The sequence below is a fragment of the Halichoeres trimaculatus genome, unplaced genomic scaffold (genome assembly GCF_033239565.1).
Source record: "Halichoeres trimaculatus isolate MK-OKI-2021-1 unplaced genomic scaffold, fHalTri1.1 fHalTri1_scaffold_2, whole genome shotgun sequence".
Taxonomy (NCBI): Eukaryota; Metazoa; Chordata; class Actinopteri; order Labriformes; family Labridae; genus Halichoeres; species Halichoeres trimaculatus.
The window spans coordinates 39,163,372-39,189,201 of NW_027437180.1; the positions used below are offsets into that span (position 1 = coordinate 39,163,372).

The 25,830-nt window shown below is 38.1% G+C and overlaps 2 protein-coding genes across 4 annotated transcripts in view; one reads left to right on the forward strand and one right to left on the reverse strand.

The window, feature by feature from the left end:
- LOC141805362 (uncharacterized) overlaps positions 1–25,830 on the reverse strand; it is a 52,107-nt gene that overhangs the window by 22,543 nt on the left and 3,734 nt on the right. For 2 of the 3 annotated variants that reach the window (XM_074690390.1, XM_074690407.1), the window contains exons 1-2: positions 13,922–13,999; positions 5,590–5,815 (exon numbers count right to left, since the gene is read on the reverse strand). In XM_074690390.1, the coding sequence (XP_074546491.1) occupies positions 5,590–5,656 (67 nt within the window). In that variant the 5' untranslated portion in view covers positions 5,657–5,815; positions 13,922–13,999. Of the gene's footprint in view, positions 1–5,589; positions 5,816–13,921; positions 14,000–25,830 lie in introns of those variants that run through there. The other variant, XM_074690399.1, reaches the window with a different exon arrangement.
- Positions 7,027–24,319, forward strand: atpv0e2 (ATPase H+ transporting V0 subunit e2). The gene is made up of 4 exons (XM_074690419.1): positions 7,027–7,244; positions 9,774–9,821; positions 14,482–14,580; positions 19,799–24,319. Exons 1-3 carry the CDS (start codon positions 7,141–7,143, stop codon positions 14,573–14,575), a joined length of 246 nt encoding a protein of 81 aa, XP_074546520.1. The 5' UTR covers positions 7,027–7,140; the 3' UTR covers positions 14,576–14,580; positions 19,799–24,319.

The following is a 25,830-nucleotide window of genomic DNA, read 5'->3' on the forward strand; positions in this document are numbered from 1 at the left end:
GTTTGTCTGGAGATCCTACATGAAACCTTGGCTGCATTGTTTACATGCAAAATCAGCTGTAAGCAGCCTTTAGCATGTCAATGCTAACTGGTGCTAGGCCAGATGTTTCCCACAAGATGAGGAGAAGGAGGTAAGGTTGACGTGCTGGTTCTCAGGTGTGAGCTAAGAAGTGACGACATGGACCTGTCCTTCCATCCATCGTTATTGGGAACGTAAGATCCATCTCCAATAAGATGGATGAGCTAGCTGTGCTAACCCAGCAACAGAGGGAATACCAGAAGGCAGAGTAGCATCATGCTATTCACAGACATGGCTAACAGAGCTAACAGCAGACACCAAGGCCACATGTGAAGAGCTTCACCTGCTGTGAGCAGACAGGATCCAGGAGACAGAGACTGAACAGACTGCTGAAGAAGCTCAGTCCTGGACCCTGTGGAGGTGGAGGCTGGCTGACTGGACAATGATGGACAAGCTGTCAGCATCTGTTTTCTTATGGAGCTTTTTACACTTTCTATACACTTTCTTACTTTGGTTTTCTTGATTGCTGCTGTGACTTAAAATAAAGTTCTATTTTATTCTAAAAGAGTACCAAAAACTTGTACCATAGAGTACTGATACCGATTGCCGGGTACCAGGCATCGGTAACATATCATTCTAAATGTGAAAGGTCCCCGTCCCCAATCACCATTACTCTCTGTAAACAATCCTGAGAACTCTAAATGTCAAAATACCAGCGGGTTAGATACAACAAAACGTAAATACAGGCTCATCTCTGACTTCAGCACAACTACGGCAAGCTCACTGTTCCAAACAACTTAAAGCATTGCTATAACCACTCTGAGACACTAGAGGGCCTTTCAGTCAATAACATACTGTATAACATAAAACAGTATATCAACATCTTGTGACATATGATTTTTTCCTTATCAAGTGACAAATTTGATATTTATTTACTTATGAACTCAATAAAATGTTGCTGATACTAGAAACCTGTAAAGATACGTCTACTACAGAGAAATTTCACGGGAGAAATTTAGCAGAGAAGTCAGATCAGATCTGTCTCATATAAAAAAATACATCGCCTTGTAAGTTTGTGTCCCTCAAGTTATCATGGACAAACAAAAGTGTTGCTAAGACGATTTACTCTCCAGAACAAATGCACGCCATGAGAAGAGCTATGTCTTTACGACAGTGGGTGATGGTGCTCATGGGAAACTGATTCTTTATCCCGGAATATCCATACTGTGACTTTAAGGAAAAACAACCAAGCTTTAATCAACTGAAATACATTCCCACCTGGTGTTAATACAGTTTTTCTGATTCTTCATGGATGTAAATGATGGTCTCTTATCCTACATCACATGATATCACAGTATATCGTCCAGGTCAAGGTTTCCAGCAACGCCTGTGCTGTCTCAAAAAAAAAGAAAAAAAAAAAGTGAATGTATAGCTCAGTGATTGAGGGTTACATGTTAATCTAACTAACGTTTAAAAACACTAAAAGTACAAAAAGAAGCATATCTTTAAAGGCCGTCACAGTTTTGTTGACCCTGAGCTGTCAGGATGTTATCCCTGAACTACAGCGGCTGATCGGCCCGGGAAGGCTCCAGATGGGAGCACGAAGAGGAGTTTTATCAAGAGTAAGCAGACCTTCATGAATCCAGGTCACAAAACCAATGATTTAACAAAAACTGAAGAGTCAGGAAGGTTTAGGAATCAATATGTTTTAAAAATATAAACACAGAACTTTTCCTCACCCCCTGATTTCACTTCATTCACCTCTCAGCGATGCAAACTCCATCCACAGCACGAACACTGACAGGGTGTGGCGTCCGCTCTCTTTGGATTAATGGTTCCACAGTAAAGGAAAGTGAAGACTAATGACGATCTGTGGTAAACACTGTTTATCTGCCCCTCCTCTTCCTCGTCCAGCAAACAAATATCACACACACAGACACAGACACACCCAACACTGAATGAGGTCTAATGAATGAAGTTCCTGGACATCCGTAAAGGGTCGTCACTTTCAAAAAAAGGGTACATTTAGGAGTTGTCACGGCAGCAATCAATAAAACAAAAGTAAGAAAGTGCTGAGAAATATGTATATATATATTCTCCAATTCAGCCAGCCTCCACCTCCACAGGGTCCAGGTTAGCCATGTCTGTGAATGATGCTACTCCGCCCTCTGGTATTCCCTCTGTTGCTGGGTTAGCAAAGCTAGCTCGTCCATCTTATTGGAGATAGATCTTACGTTCCCAATAACGATGGATGGAAGGACAGGTCCATGTCGTCACTTCTTAGCTCACACCTGAGAACCAGCACGTCGTCCTCACCTCCTTCTCCTCACCTTGTGGGAAACATCTGGCCTTGCACCAGTTAGCATTGACATGCTACAGGCTGCTAACAGCTGATTTCACATGTAAACAATGCAGCCATGGTTACATGTAGGATCTCCAGACAAACAGGAGAAAAAATAGTAAAAATATCACTGAAGACAAAACCAGTTTGGTGTCCATGACCGACAAATGAGCCAAACAAAGTAATGGTTAAGCACTTGTAAAATGGAAGCAGTGGCGAGCCAAGAAGTGAAAGTGTTTTTTCACTATTAAAAAACAGACACATGAGGAAGAGTAAAACAAAAAATTCAACAAAAAGCAGTTTGAGTCTGACAAAGGTCGTATTTCAATTATTTCAAACTATCCCTTAATGTCTTTAAATTTGTGTTTTAACCAAATGGAAACGTCCAGAATTGATAATACAGAAAACTGCATCTTTTTCATTAATATCCACTCTATAGGAGAATATAAAATCTTTACAGCCTGGTTCAAACATTTAGAGCTGCAGTTCCCAAAGTGTCCACTTGAGGCTGGCTCCAAAAGTGCTAAAAACTACATACACACCTGTCCAAGAAAACCAATCTTTACAGCAGAAATAAACAAGTTTACACCCTTTGTTTTGGTCTGAAATTCTCTATCAGCACATACTGTACAGGGGTGAATTTTTCTATAGTTTGTCGTTTTCTAAGTTCTTAAACTTGAGAGTTTTGCCCCCATGAAGCTGTCTGTAAAGACGCTAAAGCCCCGCCTCTTTACACCATTCTAATTTAAGTGATGCTTATTGAAATCAAGCTTTTTCTTTTTTCTAATTGAAGCCTGAGTCAAGCTTTTCAATACGTCACTCATCGATGGGAGATAAAACTGTATCAAAAACAAATGAGTGATGTCACAGAGACCATGACTTGAGTTTTTGCCCCTGTCGAGGTTGACCAAAGGTGAAGTATCATCATCATCATTTAGTTCAAGCAAAAAGGCAAAACAGACCCCGGATTCTCCAGAACGTTAATATTAGGAGGGCAGCAGTTGTGTCATCAACAGGAACCGCTCTTGGTCAAGGTTTTTCTTTGTTACTAAGACCAGTTTCCTGATTACTGCAAAACCTCACACCAAAACCATGAGTCATTTGAATCCACCTGTAAGTTTTTCCATGATTCATGAGTTTCTATCAACAGATGGGTCCTGAGAGACGCAGCGGCTGGAGCGCTGCTTTGCTTTAAGTGCTTAACGAGTCATTTGAATAAGACTTCCTGTGCGCTGACACAAGGAGACCTAATGAACTGGCTCTAGTGGATCAGATGTAGTAAAGCAACTTCTGGAACAAGAACAAAGCTTTAATTCAGATTCTAGGGCAGCAGAGTATTTTTTTTTCCATGAGGACCGGACTTTAAAGATCTAGAGCTGAGGATGCAGTCAGACCTGTTCCTGTACATTCCTGTCTACAGTGTACAGCTCATTTGCCAGTCAAATACTTCAGGCTGGCTTTATGAGAGGTTGCCAGGTGGGTCCAAACACCATCAGCAACAACTGATCAAATATGTTTCTGTAGCTACTTCTGCAAAATGTCAATACTGCAGTTTCAGAATCACACAGAAACTCATCAGAGTTCAGGAGGGCAAAAAATACTGATGTAGTTTCACACTTCGGTGTTACTGACGATTAGGGCTGAACAATTAATCTCAATTTAAAACTGACATCGCAATGTAATAGAATGCAATTCTCAAACCGCAAAGGCTGCAATTAGAAAAAAAAAGTTTCATGTTCACAAACCTGGAAGAAATATAGTAACTTGTACTTGTTCTCCCTTAAAGTCAGCAAAAGTCAAAATGCTGTTTTTTTTTCTGGCAAAAAAAAAACCCTGTGAGCTACAAAGATCCATCCAGTGTAGAGTCATACCCCTTGGTCACTTTTTCTGTATGATTTGTTACTCTTACTGACAACTGGAGGTCAGTAAAATTTCGGTGTTCCTTTTTCTTTTTCAATTAGGAAATGCAAAAAAGACTTAGAGTTAGAATGCTAACAGTGTCTTTTGTTGGTTAGTCATACTATAAAATGACTTAAAACTTGTGTCAAGTGGACAATGCAGAAGATAAATGCGCCCCCCCCCCCCCAAAAAAAAAAAAAAAAAAAAAAAAAATGTGTATGCTAAATCGCAATCGAAATATTGGTCCAAAAAAATCGCTGACGATGACTGTCTTTTTAAAATAATGAAGTATTGGTATTGTGCTAAAAATAAGCGTATCTTTTTGAGCGATTAGGGCAGGGTTGGTGGATCAATCTCTTATTTCTGTGATGCTTATTGAACATTATCTCCTGAGTCTTTCCGATGATGACATACAAACAGGTCAAACCTCCTAAAGTTTTTCACATTACTTAAAATCTTTGGGGTTTTGTTTACGTTTTTCTTAGGTTTTCCCATAAATCATCGGTATGTATTACTAGTGAGTATCACGGGGTGTTAATCTGATATTAGTTCGTTAGCACAAAAATAAAGTCTGCACATCTTAGTGATGAATAACGGCAGAATTAAACGGTGTTTACTGGTTCAAAGTTAGCATTCACTCATTAATTTATAATAATCTGTGTCCATTCTGTTGCGTGTTGACTGCTCCCTTATCCATTAACTGAAAATATTTAACTGGAAATAGACATTATTTATGCTGCTTAAGCTTGCATATGTTTATACACTGATTTAGTCATCTACTAAAATCTATTAAAGACGAGAAATGTTGCATCTCTTCTCAATTTGTATATATATTTTTATAATATTAATGTGATTAACTAAAAAACCTGTTATAAATTTAGAAAAAAAAAATCCAACACCAAACTAGTATTCTTCTTTTTGCAGGCTAATATCAAATGTAACCCGTTACTATATTTAATATTATTATAATTTAATATATCAAATATGCAATCTTGGTCTTCAGTAATGATATAAAAAAATGAAATAAAATAAAAAAAATAAAACAAAATAAAAATATTGTGCTTGCAGAGTAAAACTACTTCTTTAATCAGCAGTTTTGAGGTGAAGCTCAGTGGTTGTTACAGTGAGACCTGTGCTAGTAATTTAATGTTTTTATCCATTTAGACACTTTTAAATTCGTCAGTTCAGTTTTTATGTGTTTAAGTGTCGACCTATCACTGCTCCATAAACCTGGCAGCTGTACCGATAGCATTAAATCACAACTCCAACCTGTAGCACGGTTATCTGACCGATGCAGAAGTTGCTAAAGGACGGTAGGCATGTCTACTCACCGCCCCCCAAGCCCAGCAGCCGGCAGATATCTCTGGGGAACTTCATCGGGTTTTTAATGTCCAACATGGTCTTTCCAGGCTCTGAAGAAAACTTCAAACTTTCTCAAAGAGCCAAACGAAAACTCTCCGCTCCTCATTCAGCGCTGCCACCTCGCCGGTTCTGCCCCTGCTGTGGTATCTCTCTCCTCCGCCCGTCCAGTCAACGGCACCGCTGTGGAACCAAAGTCTGTGAAAACAACGGACGGAACGACGGGAGTGACTTCCGGTTAAGTTAAAAAATAAAATACAACAATCATACACCAAAATAAAAGCTCCAAGGACAACATTTTTTTAAGTATGCTGAATTTATCCCTTTGTTATAATGGCATATCATAAGTTATACGTGTCTAATTCAAAATTTAAGACTTATATCTTTATCGTATTTCCAAACTCAACTGACCTTAACCAAGGTAGCAAATGCAGCCCAAAGTGCTTTACAAGTAAGTTAAATTTACAAAAGCAAAATAAAAAAGAAAAAAAGATAAGGAAAAAACATCAATTGAAAACCTCATAAATAAATAAATATGAGCAAATTTGCAGTGGCTAACACAGATAAAGATATACAAAACCATCAGGGCTTCAAAAATCCTTTATTGAACTAAGTTAATGGCAACAATAGTTGCTTTACTTCTTTTTCCTTCTGGGATGTTTTGAAGTTTTGTTTTAACTTTTGGTGGCTAATTTAGGTTTTGTAATAAAAAGATATAATATAATATAATATAATATAATATAATAATACAAAATAATATAAAATAAAATATAATAACAAAACAAAAAATCATACATATCAGGTGTGCAAGGAAAGTCTAAGGAAACCTAGAATATCAGTCTCAATTATGCGTTTATCCTTAATATTTCTAAGACCTTCTGTGTATAAGCCAATTTTATGGAAAAAAAAAAAAAACAAAAAAAAAAAAACAGTTACTGTTACTCCGGTTGGGCTAAATGATAGGACAGTAACAGTAATAGGATTAAGCCGGGCAGTAAGATTCATGTCCAAATAAACTATCCATTACACTTCATCACCCTTATTATGTCTCACAGTTCATGAATTTAACTTTCATATACCATTACTCTACATACATAGTGAGTAAATGTGTGTTTCATTTATTTGAATTTAATTTTAAATGTCATTTTTTTTCTGTTCTGACAGGATTTGCTCTGTGCATGGAGATAGACCAAAAATGTGACTTTACGTAGTTTATTGTTTTGATTTCTCTACTGTTTTGGTTCATTTTTGGCCCGAAATGAAAATAATAATACTCTTTCCCGCAGTCTCCTGGCACAAACACTCTTCCAATCCCTTTGGCTGTAATACTGATAGACGGCCTGCTAAACCAATCAGAGTCCACTACCTCCTTGCTCTTGACCAATCACATGGCGTGTTGGCCTAACAGGGCGAGGACACTGAGGAAGCGACGGTCTGGCTCAGCAGCCATTGATGCTCTTTATCTCTAAGGACGAATCGAGAATAAATCCTGGTTTTTCGCTGTTTTTCTGCGGACTGAAGCCATGGGGTCTCACTCGCTCGCCCTGCCGATGATCTGCTTCACCACGCTGTGGGGGCTGGTGGGGGTCGTGGCTCCGTTTCTGGTGCCCAAAGGACCGAACCGGGGGTAGGTGGTCTTAGCTGCCGTTAATTGGCTGCAGATTACGGCGATAATTTAACATTTCTCCTCCATTTAAGGGAATTGGTGTCTTAAATCAGCTAATACTTCTGATTTCTGCTGCTGTTTAATTCATATTGAGTTGTATTGAGCCTTTTTATAAATGAAGGAGCGGGCACCTGCTCATGTGATGGAGGCCCTGCCTCATCCCTCATCCATCCATCCATCCATCCATCCATCCATCCATCCAACATGCTTGTAAGGTTAAAGGGTCAAATTAACATCACAAATACATTTAAACATTTTTTTCCTTAATGTTTGAAGAAAGTTTGTTTTAATTAAAAAGAAAATCTAATGTGGGAGCCAGTAAACAAACAGTGATGCTGAAACCTAACAGTGGTGCTTAGCTTTGTAGCTTACCATCAAAATATCAAATTATCAGTTATTTATGAGACATGCTGCACTATTTTCAAGGTTCAGTCAAATATTGTCAGATGTTATTATGAATGAGGATGGATGTAAACACAAGTTTATTGGCAGATTGTCCATGATGTAAACTGATCTTTACAGAAAACATGATTTATTCCAATATTAATAGGATTCACTTCAAGCTACAAAGCATCACAGAGTTCAGTTATTATTGTGACTTCAAAAAAACAAGCATATTCATGAGAAATGGCTTCAGCACTATCCCCAAATATTTATGTATCAATAAAATATGTTTAGTCACGAGCACAACTGTATAATTATCAAATTTGAGTGACTTAAATTCTACACGTGAACAAGCATTTTGTATCCCTCAGTTCGTCAGACATGATGTAAAAGAGTGTGTCCTGATATGTGAGTTAAAAGGTTAAAGGTAGAGATGACTTAACCATCTTCTTGTTGCCGTTGAAGGCAGAGAGTTTATTCCAGAATTGCATTGTGGTATGATTATCTGCTATCCTGTAGTCAGGATACATGGCATCAGAATAAGCTTGATCCATTGGTGCTACAAACTTCATGAAACACAGTGACTGAGCTGCAATAACTGCAATTTGAGCAAGTGCTTGTATCGTAGTTTGCGTATTATTAGACTAAAGATGATCCACATTCAGCTGACAAGTCAAAAAATAACTTATGCAAGATATCAAAGGACAAGAAATGATGTTAAAATTGCTCAGAAGGGCTGTGAGGAGTTTTTAAGTGATCTTTAAAAAGTTTCTTTTCTAGATATATGTCAGAGCTAAAGGCTAAAACATGAGCTAAAGACGTAAACACGGGTTAAGAGCTAAAACATGAACTAAAGACTAAAACACATGCTAAAGGCTTAAACATGAGCTATTGGCTTAAACAGGAGCTAAAGGCTAAAACACAGGCTAAAGGCTAAGACATGAGCTGAAGGCTAAAGCACAGGTTAGAGGCTAAAACGTGGGTTTAAGGCTTAAACATGAGCTAAAGGCTAAAACCAGGACCAAAGGCTAAAACACAGGCTAAAGGCTAAAAAAAACACATGCTAAAGGCTTAAACACGAGTTAAAGGCTAAACACAGGCTAAAGGCTGAAACATGAGCTAAAAGCTAAACACAGGATAAAAACTAAAACATGGGCTAAAGGCTAAAACTTGAGCCAAAGGAACACAGGCTTAAAGCTAAAGCTCAGGGTAAAGGCTAAAACATGAGCTAAAGGCTTAATCACGGACCAGAGGCTAAACCACAGGTTAAAAGCTTAAATATGAGCTATTGGCTTAAACATGAGCTAAAGGCTAAAACACAGGCTAAAGGCTAAACACAGGCTAAAGGCTTAAACATGAGTTAAAGGCTAAACACAAGTTAAAGGCTTAAACATGAGCTAAAGGCTAAAAAATGAGCTAAAGGTATAAACACAGACCAAAGGCTAAAACATGGGTCAAAGGCTAGAACATGAGCTAAAGGTATAAACATGAGCTTAGGGCTAAACACAGGCTAAACAAAGGCTTGAAAAACAGGCTAAAGTCTAAAATGTGGGCTAATGGCTAAAACATGAGCTAAAGGCTAAAACATGAGCTAAAGGCTAAAAGGCAGGTTTATCTGTTTGTAGGGTGTAGAGTGCAGTTGTAGTGTGAGCAGAGCTAGATTTAGCCGGCTACTAAACTACGGTACAACAGCTTGTCGTCACGTTTCAAAGCGTAGCTCTACCTAACTGTTGATAAAACTTGACCTCATGGAGTTGGATCTGGTAAAAACTTGTCTTGAACAAAGAAAAGAGTTAAAGCCTTGGTAAGAGTCACGACTTCACCACAGTGTGCGTGAGACTCTGAGCCAATTGGTGGCGCTGATGTCCAAAAACAGATCCCCCTCACAGAATCTCTAAAATTTGACCAGTTGGGTAAGAAACAATCGATAAATGTCTCAATTCAAGAAACTTCACATGCCTACGTGTTTTTAACTTGGATCTTGTTTCTGCTTTTTGATATCTTGAGTTTTCTTTTTATTGCACATATTAGAAACTAAGCACGAAATAAACCATACATAAACAAAACTACTGTAACTGAGTGTCTGACATGTTTTTTATTTAACAGGGTGATTGTCACCAGCCTCATCCTCACGGCCGTCTGTTGCTACCTGTTGTAAGTAGAAACACTCCTATTTTTATGTGATCGTTAATAATCTTCTGTGACCGAGCAGCTGTGGTAAAAGATGTGAAGAAAATCATGAAAGATTTGAAGGTTTTCACAAAGGTCATGCATGAGCCAACCCATAAGTGGCTCTGATAAGACGAATCTAAACACTCTGAGAGAAGATATCATTCAGAGGCTTAAGCTCAAGGCCGAACATTCAGCCAGGGAAAAAATGAGAGTGAAAAACCAGCAGCTTCGTTTTTTCTCTCTGAAGGGCCGATCGCTGAAAAACAGGATCAGATCAGAGACAGCTTTTGAGTTTGATGAAGGAAAGGATCGACATCTGTTGTCGTTTTTAAGAGCATGCTTGTGCAAAAAGCTGAGATTCATGAGAAGAGGCAAGTCACTGTCTCCATTTCACCACCAGAGGGAGCCCCAGACTAAAGTATAACCCAGGGGTCTGCAACCTAAGGCTCTCTGACTCCTTTGCTGTGGCTCCCTGAAGATTTGAAAAAAAATATTAATGGAATAAAGAAATTTTATTTATTAATTTATTATTTATTAATTATTTGTTTCATTAATTTTTTTTAACTTTTTGCAAGTTTTTTGAAATTCATTTTTGTAAACTTTTTTTTCAAATTTAGAAATAAAAAATCCCAATTCTTTTAAGATTTAGCAAATTTTTAGATTCCATTTTTTTATTTCTGCATTTTTTTCCCATTTTTTTAAATAATTGTAAAAAAAAAAAGACAGTTTTTTGATATTTCTTTGCAAATTTATGACATTTTAAAACAGTTTTGAAATTTAGATTTTTTTTTGCATTTTCAGCCATTTTTTGTTTTTATTTTTTGAAGAAAAAATCACAAACTTACTGAAATATCTTATTATCTATTTATAAACTTTATGATATTACATAGTTTTCAGTTTTTTGTATTTGCAAATTTATTGAAAAGAAAAAAACAGAGACATAACATTTATAATTCTCCAAACACAAAATCCTCTCGTTTAGCTAATTATTTACTAGATTTTTTAGATGTTTCAAATTTAAACAATTTTTAGTCTTTATTGTGAAGATAAAGTAGATTTTGTGGCTCTTGAATGACTTTAATCCAGGTGAGCTGAGGAAAAATGGCTCCTATGAAAGTAAAGGTTGCAGACCCCTGGTATAACCTTAGTCATAGCAGCTCAAACCCTCAGAGTGAAGTCTGTTTTATTCTTTGTTTTAAAAGTGATGAGCAGCAGAACAAACACGTTATGCTTGTTAACAGCTGGAGTCATACACAGTATGTCAAATTTGGGATGAACTTTCTACCATAGAGCTCAGATTGGGGGAAAATGTTAAATATTGATCACTTTTTATATGAAACACTGTTTTCATGCTTTTTTAGGCTTAGCTTTGGTTTTACTTGACAATGCGGTGACTTCCAGTACAGAGTCATGTCTGTTTTTAATGTAACCCAGGTAACCAAACTTTAAGATTAAGATTAATGAAATAAAAAATGTCATTTAAACTTAAAGAAAAGTGTGTTTCAAATCATTTTAAGTGTAGTTTACTATGAATTGTGTATTCTCATGTGTTTTGAGTGGATCTCACATTGTTGAATAAAGTTGGAGGTTGTTATGAATCGCCAACCAGAAGCTGGGTTCGGTGTCTCACCCAGGAAGTATTCTCTATGAGGATAAGTTATAAGTGAAAGATAAAATAACTTTATTTACTGCTGAAAACTTTAGGGGGCTATTTGTTTTAAACTTTCATTTAACTTAGGGAGCTGTTTAATAACATATGCTTAAAGGCATTTGAATGAAGTGAAGTGTTGGAGTTTGTTTTATTCAAGATTTGGCCGTCAATATTTTCACTTATACTTTAAATCAGGGGTGGCCAACCACTCAGAGACCAAGAGCCACACAAATTGTGGTGTTACAACTAAGAGCCACATCATACACATGGTTAGGGATGGATACTGAATTAGCTACTTTTATGAGTACCTGAAAACGCCAGCTTGGTGTTTACACGGAAGGGGCTGCAGCGTTTCAGAAGAAATCCATGAGCAAAGTTTGTGTTTTAGGCTGGTTAAAGCACTGTTTCTGTGTAAACCAGAGGCTGAAACGCAACAAAACTTTTGCATCCAAAAAGCGTTGTTGTGTATCAGCCCCTTATGTACGAGCAGGAGAGGAGGGGTTGGGGCAGAGTGGCATGTAGGGAAGTGAAACTGAAACTTAGGTATCCATCTCATCACGCAAGTATTGATTATCAATGTTTCAGATCAATCTGCACACCACTTCTCATAACAATGATTTTGATAACAATGAAACTGATTTTTTATGAATGGACCAAAGAGCCACACATGTGAAGGCAAAGAGCCGAATGTGGCTGCAGGTTGGCCACCCCTGCTTTAAATAAATGTCAGCTTCAAAGATCGGTTATCGTTTTGAAGCCAACGTCCTGACGTGTTTAAAATTTAATTTAAAATATACAAATTTCAATTTTTTTGATTTTCTGCAAATTTTTTTAAAAAATTTTATTTATATATTTAATATTTTGAAAAAACACTGTTTTAGGTTTTGTAAGAAATTTATGAAATGTTGGCAAGTTTTTAAAGCAGAGCCGAGCAAGATGACGTCCATTTTTTTTACAGCCTATGATAGCCAGGAATATCAGTCCTGAAAAAAACATATCAGTCCGGTCTATCTCTGCTAAATATCTAATTCTCTGGTTTTGGCTCTCTCTGGAGGGTCCGTTTGAGACAGGGTCTTTCCTCCAGGTGTTTTGTCCGCACTGTCTCAAATTACTCGATTACTCTGACGATTATATTCCCCGCCACGCTGATCTGTTAACATGTGACACATACAGCCCCACAGCCCAGGTAATTTACACTCCAGTCCAGTAGGTGTCGGTAATGCACCTTCAGCTAGCTGCCAACCGCTAAGTAATCCAACAAAAAAGAAAAAGACTATAAACTGAAGAGAAATTGATACAGTAATGACGCAGCACAATGCATCAATTATCTTTTTATATATTTTTGAGTTTATTTTATTTTTATTTATGTATTTTTACATATATTTTTTAAAGCATCACTTATTATTTTATTCTTTATTTATTCATTTTTTACATACATTAAAAAATACATCAATTATTCATTTTTTTTTTTTCTTTTTTAGAAAATTGTTTTTTAAAAACAATGCATTGATTATGAAAAATGGTGTCGACATGTTTACTAATGGGTTTGTAGCGTTTTTTCATGCTTTTATGGATTGTCTCTTTTTTTTTTAACATTTCTTATAATAAAAAAATCCAATGATTATTTTTTTTTATTTAATTTTTTTTTTACATAAATAAAAAAAAATGCATCATTTTTTTACATTATGATTATTTTTTAACATTTTTATGTATTTATTTTTTACATAAAAATTATTTTTCTAAAAAACAATGCATTGAGTTTGAAAAATGTTGTTGACGTGTTTACTAATGGATTTTTAGCGATTTTTAGCGATTTCTAGCGATTTTATGGATTTGTCGTTGCAGCCCTACAAATTTCTAAATGCGCAATTTTTTTAGTGTAAAACAAAATGATCAACCTTTGCGTTATTTTCTATTTAACTTTGCCTTTAAATGATTTACAAACCATTAAAAGGAAATATCAAATTTTCAGAATAATCTTAAACCATAGAAGCTTTTGGAGACGTGAATACGACACTGGATGCACAGTCTTGCCAGTTCTTTGCATCCCATGAAGCTAGCTAATAAGCTAATTTAACCTTCAACATTAACAATTTAGGCTTCTCTCACCGAGGGTGGGGTCTTTGATTTGGTGCCACACTGTGTCATGTGACAGGTCATCAAACCATCACTCTGTTAGCATTTGCATTTAGCCTGTTAGCCTCTAGAAATGAGCACAAAGCATCTTGAATTGGACATGAATCCCTCATTAAACCACCCATCCATCACTGTATACCTCAGATCACAGCACATTAAAGAGCTTTGTGTACACCAAGTGGAATAATTACATCAAGATGATATTTCAGCTGCTGCCTGCGATTAGCTCCAATCCAATTTCCAACAATCAGCTGCGCTAAACACCAGAAACTAATGGGGAAATGATGCCACTCACTGTTACTGACTGTTGCATCATCCTCTCAGGTTAAACCCATCCACAAAGACGCCAGTGACCAGGGTTTGGCAGCAGGCGTCGCCATTTTTAACCGTGAACACAAAGGCTTCATTGAGTTTAGGAAAGCTTTGAGGAAAAACAGGGGGAACATCTTTCAGCTCGGGGTCCTTTGTGGATTCACCTGAGCTGGTGTCCCGCTCTGTGCCTGAGTGAAATCCAGTAAATATGGAGGCAGAGTGGAACAAATGAAAGGTTTAACAAACCACACTCCCCATCGTTAATGTAGATAACATTACAGAGTCCATTAAGCCCAGCACCATGTCTGTGTGTGTGTCATTGTGTGTGTGTGTGTGTGAGTCACGGTGATAATGAGGAAACATCCAGGTCAGCCTGCAGGTTGAGCTCATTAGTCGCTTTACATCAGACACATGTTTCAGAATCAGAGGGTGATGAAATGATCTCTGCTCACACAGTTTGGGTTAAAACTCAAACATTTGCCCCTTTAATGCCCGTGTGTCTCTCTAAAAGATGTTTTTATTTTTCTTCTCTCTCTCGCTCAGTTGGTTGATAGCCATCCTGGCCCAGACCAACCCTCTATTCGGCCCTCAGCTGAAGAATGAAACCATATGGTACCTGCGCTACTTCTGGGAGTAAACAAGGTGAGAACTAACCTGTGTTTCATGACACTGCACGCTAAAATGTGTGCAACTGTTTGTTTGAATCCACGTTAAACTGAGACGGAAAGTTTAAGTGAGCAGGTTAGCTTTCAGAGATTGAAGTCAGGCTCAGATCTTATTACGGTTTTCGGTTAAGTTCGGTGTACGTTGTTGTTGTTTTTAACATCCACACCATCTATGATCATACCAGTGGGGCTGGATGATTAATTTAATTTTTATCTTGATTTCAATTTTGGTTACTCATGATCATAAAAACGTTATAAATGATTTATTTATTTTTTACTAATAAAAAAAAAAATCATCAATTATTTTTTTTATTTTCTATTTTTATTTTTTTATTTTTTATCTATTGATTTTTTTTAAATAAATTTTAAAAAATGCATCGATTTTTTTATTTTTATTTTTTTATTCATTTTTTTACATAAATTTAAAAAAATGCATATTTTTTATTTTGTATTATTTATTTATTTATTATTTAAACAATGCATCGATTACGAAAAATGTTCTGGGTCTAAGGAAAGCAGAATACTTACAGGAAAAATGACTTTTTGCATTTTTTTTAAAGGGGACATACCATGCTGATCCCTGACTTAATACTTACATATAATATAATAAATTTGAAAACAATTATTTTATTGGTGAAGTCTGCCTATATTTCCACGTATTCCTTTCAGTCTCCATCTGTAGCAGCTCTTCTTCTGTGTGCTCCGGTTCATACAGGTATCCTTTTGGTTCCAAAGTGAATGAAACTTCATCGTCGCTGTCATAGTCACTCATTTTGAATTTCCTACGCTGCCTCACAATCCTTAGAGTACAAACAAAAGAATTACGATACTTGATCAAACTTACACGAGGCTACAACCGGCGCCCGAAGCATAGCTTGTTTACATTCCCTACAGCTGAAAGGAGGAGGGGGACGGAGCGCACTAGCGCTGCGCGGAAGGACACATGACCAGTTAGTTAGGTCCAGATAAATGTTTATATTTCCAAAGACTTAATGCACTTAAAAAATATTTTATGTAGCGTACTCTTAAACTGTGGTATTACTTTTTGATTTTAGTTCTTGTAGGCAGAGAAAATAGCCTTTGAATTTGGTACCGTCTGTCCCTGTTAGCGTCTATTTCCTCGTCACCATCGATTAAAGTTTGTGTCTTACTGAGGGAGAGGAGACAACTTTCTACTGTATCTAATGTCCTTAGTGGTCACAAAGAGCTCATACAACCCCACTTCAAAAAAACTGAACTATCCCTTTAAAGGTGTATTAAAAAGAAATAAACCGCCTGGGTCACGATGATTGGACAAATTAAATTATGAAGTAACAAAATCTTCTTCCCTTTATTTGATCTATATTAAAAATTGGGATGTTGAAAAATGAACAGGTTTTCATTGATTAGTTTGTTCAGGCATCATTTTTCTCTTCTGTTATCATGAAATAAGACATTTTCCAGGACTTCTCCAACAAACCGTGAAGAGGTCAAAGGGCACAGGTGAGCAGTGAAGGTCAAAAACAGACGATAAATCTTCATTCAGCTTTTTTTCCTGCAGCAGCTCTGAAGAGTCTGAAATACGCGCTGTAATTATAAACGAATGCTAATGTATTCAGAGCCAACAAGATAAACCTCATTTGCCTACATTTCATACACAGCAGACGGCGTAATGTAATTTAATCAAAAGAAAACCTACACTTTGAATGAAGATCAAATGAGATTCATATTTTATGCAGCTTCCATTAAACTCTGGGTTACGTCTCTGCACAGACCGTTTGGCTCGTTTCCCCCTGTGTGCATTAAAAGATGATGTCTCACTTCAGAGATGCTCTCTCCTGTTTCCCTGCAATTAGATTTCCTCTTTAACAAGAATCACCAGAAGAACAATAAACCACCCGTAATCAGGTCTTCCTTCTTTTCTTCTTTGATCCAGCGTTTTCAAATCGCTCTGGCTGTGGACTGAATTTACACGTTTGCTAATGAAAATCTACTTTATTTTTTTTTCTCAGAGCACAGGAGAAAAACACCCAAGCAGTAAAGTGTTTACAGTTCGTTAGTAGCAGAACCAGAGGCTGTTTCTCCTGATTCCAGTCAGTTATTGTCTTTCAGAGGCCGATGGATCGTACTCTATGTCACAGCTTTTCTGATTTGCCTTAAGATGCTTTTCAACCACAGGAACTTTCCTCAAAAACCAGACACCTGTTGTGTGCCAATAAAGCACGATTTCCCCCTACACAGGAGAAGTCCTGGGGATGAATCTTGGTTTAGTTTTACATACCTGTGATAATCTCCTTATCAGATCAGGATCTAACTAATTTAGATGGAATACATGGAATAAAAATTAAAGTAATTGCACTAATTGCATTTGTTTTAGTTTTTGAGTATTGTGCTGAAAATTCTTTCAATTAATCAAGTAATCGGATAAAACATTTTCTTTCAGTTGAAGATCAATGACTTTTTTTTTCGGATGAAAATTTGTGTAAAACAAGGGAAAAAGACAACATACTTTAGATGTTTTAGGTCTAGATTTCTAGATGTTTTAGGTTTAGTGAAATCTGACTAGAAGTTGAGTTCATTATCTTAACAGCAGGTTTTAAACAACTGTCAATTCTACATTTTGTGAATTTCATAAATGTTGGTCTCATGTAACCCGCTAAATTTAGTCGTCTGATGAAGGTGCAGATCAAGTCTATACCGTGTCTGTTGGTCCAAGACCAGTTCTGGACATCCACACAATGTTTGTGTAAGATCCACTATCTGGGCGTTCAACCATGACCCCACTTGGACGCCACCATGCAGGTCATATCGAAAACTGTTTCCAGTTAAGAATCAATAAGAAATGTTTCAATTAGTGCTGTCAGGCGATTAAAAAAATTAATCTAATTAATTACAGGATTTGTAATTAATTATTCCAATTAATCGCATTTTAATCTCATATCTGCTTAAGGTCCCAAAATAAAGAATTTGAATTCCAGGACATTAAAATTACATTAAAAGACATTTAAAAACATTTAAAAATAAGGTGGGAATATAGACAACACATTTTTAGGTACCCTGAGGCATAAGGAACAAATGAAAAAAAGTTTTATGGTTCTATCTTTGCAAAATCTACACAGTCCTGCACCTAAGATAAGCTGATTTGATTTTTAGGACGTTTTTTGCTTTTGTCACATTTTTACTCGATGTGGACTCAATTTTCACTGCAATATGAACTTCTATACTTCTATGAGGTCAGGAGAACCAGGGCTAAAGGCTAAAAACTGTGAGGAACTATGTACAAAACACTTAATTCAAGTCTTGGATCAAAGAAAAGTGAAGTATTCTCAGTTTAACATGCTCTGAACACACAAACTGTTGCTGATTGGTGCAGAGCAGCCCCAAGCTGAAACATGACACCAGGAAGATGGAAGCAAATTTTCAAAGAATTCTTTAGATTTAAATACAGGACAAATATCGATCATTCAGGGCTTGTTTGATGCAGTAAAGAGTGTAGAATTATCTGTTTTTTACAGAATTGAGCAAACGGTTGATCTTCTGTAGATTTTCAAAAAGGACGTGTGAATAAACGAGATGTGGACGGCAGTCCCCTTAACAGCGCTTTCTCTAACCCCCAGTGCAAAGCATGTTGCTGACATCAGGTGTGATACATTCAGGGACCGTCGGAAATTTGAAAATCTCACAAGAACACCACTTTCTTCATGTAGGACAAACGGTTTATAAATGCTAGACATTTGAAAATAAGTGCGTCTTTGAACGCCCCACGGGTTTGGGACCCAGATTAATCTGCGTTAATTTTTATAACGCGTTAATTTGCGGTGTAATTAATTAATCTAATTAACACGTTAAAATGACAGCCCTAGTTTCAATCCATCAATATCGTTAGCCTCTGTGCTTAACAATTCCCTTATCAATTCTTTACATTGTGCTGGAGCCGCCGGATCTTACTAGTCTGCTGCAGCTAGCTTAGCTTAGCAGTTAGCTAACGTTTCCCAAGAAAACTCTGATTCCGGATTTTCAGCTTGAAGTTTTCCTGAAGAACTGACTTCATAAAGAAATGTACATCACTCTCTCTCAGAAGATTCATATTCAGTACATTCAAAATGGTATAAATCACATTTTTTACCAAAATAACAAAACAGCACAAGCTTGATGCTAACGTATATGAGAAACTGCATTGATATGCTAGCAGTTAGCATACATCAGTATAACTTCAGCTTCAGAATAGAATTTCAACTTTCATCACAGAAACATATCATATCAACTCTTTGTGAAAAATACTGAGAATTTCAAATGCTAAAAGCTAACAGGCTAATGAAAGGCTCATGGCTGATGGAAAGGTTCCAAACAACTTAAACCATTGCTGTAACCACTTTGAGACACTAGATGGCCTACTTGAATTATTAATATATTACAACACAGAACATCAACGTCACATTGTGTGAAATTTCTACCTGTTTCTGTTTAATTAAATATCCAGACTCAGGGACCAATTACATTTTATTCACTTACAGTATAAACTCAATTAAATGTTGTTGACACAGAAAACCTGTAAAGCTACTTTTTGTACCAAGAAAATTCACAACAGGAATTGAAAACGGAATCAATAAAGAATCAGATCGATAAGCAGAATCGATAAGGGCATCTGTGTTGACAAAATCTTATCAATTCCCATCCCGAGAGCCCACCTAGCAAAGAGACGCAATGACGTCCTCTCAACGCCAATTTTGGACGTCTAACTTTGGTCTCCTGAAGGTGCAGACTCCTACCCCAGACAATGTCTTATCCAACATGTGCTGAACGTCCACTGACGACGTCAACGGTACCTTCGCACTGCGCAATAGGCTCACTCACTCACTACTGCTCAGATGTCCTCTTGAGGTCCAAAAAGCCAACGTACAAGTGTTAAACTGCTCATTGGTGTCCAAGGGGGTCATGGCTGACCAAATAGTGGGCCTAAGTTGAGCATTGTGTAGGCGTCAAGAACTGGTCTTGGACTGACAGACGTGACTTGATCTGCACGTCCATCAGACACGTTGATCTGCGTCCTCTGCTTTGTTCGCGCCCTATCTGACGTTGTCTGTTTGGATCACGGTATAAAAACATGGCTGCGTTCACTGTCACTGACTTCTTCCAGATTGTCTCTTCAGGATAACTCGTGTTAAACTCTCTTTTTCTTCTTCTTCTTCTTCTTCTTCTTCTTCTTCTTCTCCCAGGTCTCGGCTGGACTGACCTCCAACACAACCCCCAAACATTCCCACCGAACACGATCCGCAGAAGAGACGACACAACGAGTGAAATGTCAGTTTTTTATTATTTGGAGCATTTGGAGGAACTTGATGTAAATGAGCTAAAATGAAAGATGTAGAGTTCATCGAGAGTCCCAGTCACACTCCAGATTGTAAATTGAGATTTCGTCAGTGGGAGGATTCATGAACTATTCAAATGAGGAAGCTTTGAGTGTTTTCTTTGTGTGTGTTTCTGAACTATGACATCCTCGTTAGGAGTAGGTGTTAGATCCCCGGCTCTAAAATGTGACATATTTAAGTTTTTCAGTTCAACATGTGTTTTTGGTTTTGTGTTGCTGCCATCAGGGAAGATGAGTTTTGAAGTATTTGTATTTATTTGGCCTGTGGGCACTGCTGTGAGTGCGTGTCCATGTGGTCTTGTTATATAACTGTTGTTTTCTGTGATGTAATGGTGTGTGTGAGAGTGTGTGTGAGTGTGTGAAGAGTTCATTACAGTGAGTGTTTGGATCCCAGCCATGAGAATCTCCCAGAACTGTAAAAAAGTGAAGAGCGATTCCTTCCACTTCAGACCACTTCAGCATGAAACTCCCCCTCCCACATTCTCCTCGTGCTCTGCTCCACGGAGGTCCTCGTTGCCATGGTGATCTCATCGCCCAATTCAGCCCAGCTCCACTCGACCCCTTTTGATGAAACCCTGCCCGTTCCCGCCTGCTCGTGCACAGATGTACTGTAGATTGTGCTGTAAGGACGAGGGTTTGCTGCCGTGGACTCTCCCGTGTCTTTAACCTAAATATTTTCATCTATAATCAAAGGCCGTTACACCAAACCCCTCCATTTAAAGCAGAGCCTGTGAATCCTTCCAGGGTTACCGGCTCTTTAAAATCAGCGTGACCCCTCTCATGTCTTCAGCAGCAGAGAAAATGGGCGTTAAAGACGTGCAGAGCGAGGTGCTCATTAGAGCCGGACGGGGATCTTTGATTGCTCCTGGTACAGTCCGTATGGGAAGGTCCCACTGGGCGCTTTAATAAGGTCTGACATGGAACTGAAAAATGGTTCTTCCTCTGCAAAAAGGTTCCCCTTTGACTCTCCTTTCTCCAGGTGTCTCTTTAAAACCTTTCCCAGAACCTCTACAGACGTAACCCTCCCTGAAAGGTTCCACAAAGAACCTTTCTGTGGGGAAGTGGTTCCACCCATGACGCTCCCTGAAGCCCTTTGCAAACCAGACAAGTATTTTTTTATTTATGTTTTTTTCAAACCTGCTGTTTCCAATGCAAGTTTTCACAACAGCAACCATCGGTTTTTCCATAGTTTTGCTTGGGACGAGCACACATTCGACCAATCAAAACGTTCGTTGTTGACACATCACATACCAAAACATTCAACATGGCCGATCACTTGATTATGTTTGTGTCCCAGCCATAGACTGATTATAGAGTGGACAGTGTGGCTCCGTCATTTATCAATGTACGGTTTTGAAGCCAAAATTCCCCCGTCAAAGGCCCAGCCATTGGCAGCCAGAGTCTGCGCAGTAGAGACTGTGAGGGATTCTGGGAAAATCTGAGTGGAGCTGGGAGACAAAAATAATATAGAGTTTAATCACTTCTTGACTCTACCTCCCGACATATTTCACAATCCCTGAAAAAAATACACGAGAACGTCAGCTGTCAATCATCGTTAAACGTGATGTAAAGCCTCGTTTTTAACCTGGTATAACTAATGAAAACGAAACTTTTCTGAAAAAAAGAGGACTTGGATACAAGACAGCCAAATGATATCTTCAAATTACTACAACGATCAGGCGTGAGAAAAATTTCTACCAGGTGTATTAATTTTTTAAAGTTTGACCACAGCCCATCTGGAATGACTGGGGAGATGGATTTTTTAACCTATACTGCACCCAGCCACTAGGGGGAGCAGACATCCTTTTTTTTATTTACAGTCTATGGTCCCAGTATCTGTTTCTCTACAAAAAAGAAAAAAAACTACCAAGACAACTATTTTAAAGAAAACATTTGGTGGAGTTTCTGATGTGCAGAGAGGCGTGTCAAAATTTGCCTCTGAATTTTTTGCAATTTCATGTCATTTGTTTGCAAAGGCCTTAAGGTTAAAGCTTTTCCAACTGAACCACTTCTACGTCTTTTAGTTCTTTTAAAGACCCCCTCAAGCTTCCAACCCTCTTCCGGAGCTTTCCAGAACTTCCTGTGAAAGGCTTTACGGAGAATACGGGTGGATGACTAACACTGGAACCTTATTGGGGGTCTTTCTGGAACCTTCCACTCTGCTAGTGTTGCAAACAACAGTCCGAGCCAGATCTCCCAATAAGAGGTTCTGCAAACAATCTGTATTAACTTGATTGGTTCTACCCAGAACTCTACTCTAGATTTCTGAGGGTCTTTCTACCCTCAGGGGAGACTCTGGTGTTGTATGGGTGTCATCTAGAAACAGGTATCATTTGAAACCAGGTTCTTCGTGGAATCCTCTTTATGAAGAACTCAAACAGGAAGTAGAGGCAGCCTGACAGTGACAAAGTCCCCGCCTCAGTTTGTGGTTCTCTGGTTTTGCTGATAGTTTTGTTCTTCCTCTAACAGTTTGACTTACATCAGACTGACGTGATGCTCAAAGAGTCCCAGCCACCACCACAACCACCGCTCCTCTTCCTCCTCCAACCCTGAACACCCCTCCCCTCCTCCCTCCTCCCTCCTTCCTCCCTCCTTCCTGCCTCAACGCTCTACCTCCCTACGCCCTTTCTCTTAAAAACACTTTGCTTCAGCCAAAAAGAATCGAAATCAATATACAGCTACTTTTTAGAAAGACCAAATTACGTTGTATCTTTTTCCTCCAGCCCTCCTCGGTGGCTGTGGTGGCGGCTCGCATCTCAAACTTCCAACTTCTGAGGCGTGAAGTTACACAATCCAGAGAAACCCTGATTTAACGTACGGAAACACATCACCTAAAATCTATGAAAGGACAACTCTTCTTGCTAACAATACGCTAGCTTTGATTATGCTAACGGACGGATGTTGTGCTGGCCTGCTTTAGAGTTTAGTCTCTTGCACCGTAAAACAGCACTTCCTGTCTGTGTTAGCGCTGATATAAAAGGTAGATTTTATGGGTGGAGCTAAGAAATAGTGGTACAGATCACGGGAAGTGAGGGAAGGATGGAGCGAGAGATCGGCAGGCGGATTGGTGCGGCGTCTGCAGTAATGCGGACTCTGCACAGGTCTGTCGTGGGGAAGAGGGAGCTGAGCCGGAAGGCAAAGCTCTCTGTTTACCGGTCGATCTTCGTTCCCACCCTCACCTATGGTCATGAGCTTTGGGTAGTGACCGAAAGAACAAGATCGCGGGTACAAGCGGCCGAAATGAGCTTCCTCCGTAGGGTGGCCGGGCTCTCCCTTAGAGATAGGGTGAGAAGCTCTGCTATCTGGGAGGAGCTCGGAGTAGAGCTGCTGCTCCTACGCGTTGAAAGGAGCCAGATGAGGTGGCCCGGCATCTGATGAGGACGCCTCCCTGGTGAGGTGTTCAGGGCATGTCCCACCGGGTGGAGACCCCAGGACACACTGGGGAGACTACATCTCTCGGTTGACCTGGGAACGTCTCGGGATCCCCCCGGAAGAGCTGGACGAAGTGGCTAGGGAGAAGGAAGTCTGGGCTTCCCTGCTAAGGCTGCTGCCACCGCGACCCGACCCCGGATAAGCCGCAGAAAATGATGATGATGATGATCACGGTGAACCCATGCTTTACTCTCAGAATCCTCGGTCTTGTGACTCCAGCTGTCTGGCGGTCTTGCTAACAAGGGGCACGGATCTGGTACTCTCTTTTTAAAGGTTGAGTCCACGCGGTCTCACCTTTATTAGGAAGTCAAACTGTTTTAGGCTCAACATTTGAACCGCTCTAAAAAAAGGCCTTGGACTTCTTAACTGAAGCTTTTTGGTCATAGAAGAATTCCCAATGCTAGCGTTGTTTCAAAAACGGCACAGTTGTCAGACAAAGTTTGGGTCGTAGCTGAAGAAGGAGCTGAAAGGAGCGTCAGGCTTTCCAGACATTAACTGCTGGCTACCACCGTGTACCCATAAACCCTCATGTTTGGTGTTTTCTCTCTGCAGCCACTCCAGGTTACAATCCCAGTTCCTCTCATGGTTCTCGTGTTTGCTGGCGTTAAAGTGTCAGTGACTCATCGGACAACAAACGGCATTGTTCTCGACACGCTGGGTGCGAAGTGGACACAGAAATCTGCTCAGTCCTTCTGACGAGTGTCTGCTGTTGGATCCAAAATTCTTGGCAAATACAGAAAGGGATAATATCTGTGTGTGAGTGAGTGTGTGTGAATGAGGAGTCACCATGGTTACGAAAATCTACTTTAACACAGATCTGATTGTTGTCAGAGATGAGATCCTATATGTGACCTTGTATTAGAGTGAAGTAAATGCTTCTTTGTGAACGGCGTTTTTCTGTGATGAAACCCAATAAAAAAAGAAGAGTCTCATACAATCCTGCTGCTCGGCTGACATTATTAACATTCCTCTCCAGCAGGCTGGATGCTCCTGAATGAAACCCACACAAAGACGCTCGCAGCACACCGCAAAAAAGCTCGGGTTTCAAATGAAATGCAAAGACATTCGAGTCGCCGTTTCTGAATTCTGCGCATGAATCAGCACTTGACAAACCTGAACCTCACCCTGCACCTTTAAAGAAAAACAAAACTAAACCTTATCTCACAAGGATAGAAACACAAGGGCAGAGAAACACATGCTTCGTTTCAGCCCGTTTTACAGCGTGTGTTTGCGATAAAGAGAAAAATGATGGATGTCGACCTTCCTGCTGCTCTGTGTTCCTCGTTTGACTTCCTGTAAGAGGTGAAAAGACTGAGGCGGTGTTTAATTTACCTTGGCTATCCAGGATAAGGCTTTTCACAGTGACAGCACAAGGCTGGCTGAGCAGGAGCATTCATACTCGTGCTAAAGAGCTCGTTCATCATGGACAGGAAGGAGTGGAAAAAGGAACGAGGAGGTCTACGCCTGCAGGAACCAAAAGTTTTTACTCCTGTGCCGAGAAAACTTACGCCTTCAGAAAATTGATATTTTGACGGCAAAATTACTGTGAATACTTTCTTATAGATGTGAATTAATTAAGTCAATAAAAACCCTCCAAGATATTTCATTTCATTAATGATATGATCAGATAGGATGTGCTCAGGGAATACAAAACAACATGAAATGGTTCGATATGGTGCAATGCAATAAGTCAAATATGATACAGTGGGATTTGTTACGATTTACTAAAAGTTGAAACAATATCTTGATCAATATGATATAACATGATATGATAGAATGGTAAATACTATAAATATATATACATATATAGATATATATATATATAGATATACATATATATATATATATATATATATATATATATATATATATATATATATATATATATATAGATATACATATATATATATATATATATATATATATATATATATATATATATATATATATATATATATATATATATATAAACATACATACATACATACATACATATACATATACATACATTTATATACACATATATATATATATACACATATTTACAAATATAAATATATATATATATATATATATATATATATATATATATATATATATATATATATATATATATATATATATATATATATATATATATAAATATATATATATATATATATATATCAGCTATAATATGTATATGACCTAAATGTGATATTATAAATGATATGACATGATATATGGTATGATATGATAAATGATATGAAATTGATATGATATATGACGATATGCTATGATATATGTACACATATCTATATACATATATACACATATCTATATACATATATACACATATACATATATATATATATATATATATATATATATATATATATATATATATATATATATATATATATATATATATATATATATATATATATATATATGTATATCCTCCTAACT

Excerpts from the sequence above, each read along its gene's own strand:
- atpv0e2 (XM_074690419.1), top strand. The coding sequence starts at position 7,141 with ATGGGGTCTCACTCGCTCGCCCTGCCGATGATCTGCTTCACCACGCTG. Across the intron at positions 7,245-9,773 it reads CCCAAAGGACCGAACCGGGG|GGTGATTGTCACCAGCCTCA; the intron begins GTAGGTGGTCTT and ends TTTATTTAACAG. Across the intron at positions 9,822-14,481 it reads GCCGTCTGTTGCTACCTGTT|TTGGTTGATAGCCATCCTGG; the intron begins GTAAGTAGAAAC and ends TCTCTCGCTCAG.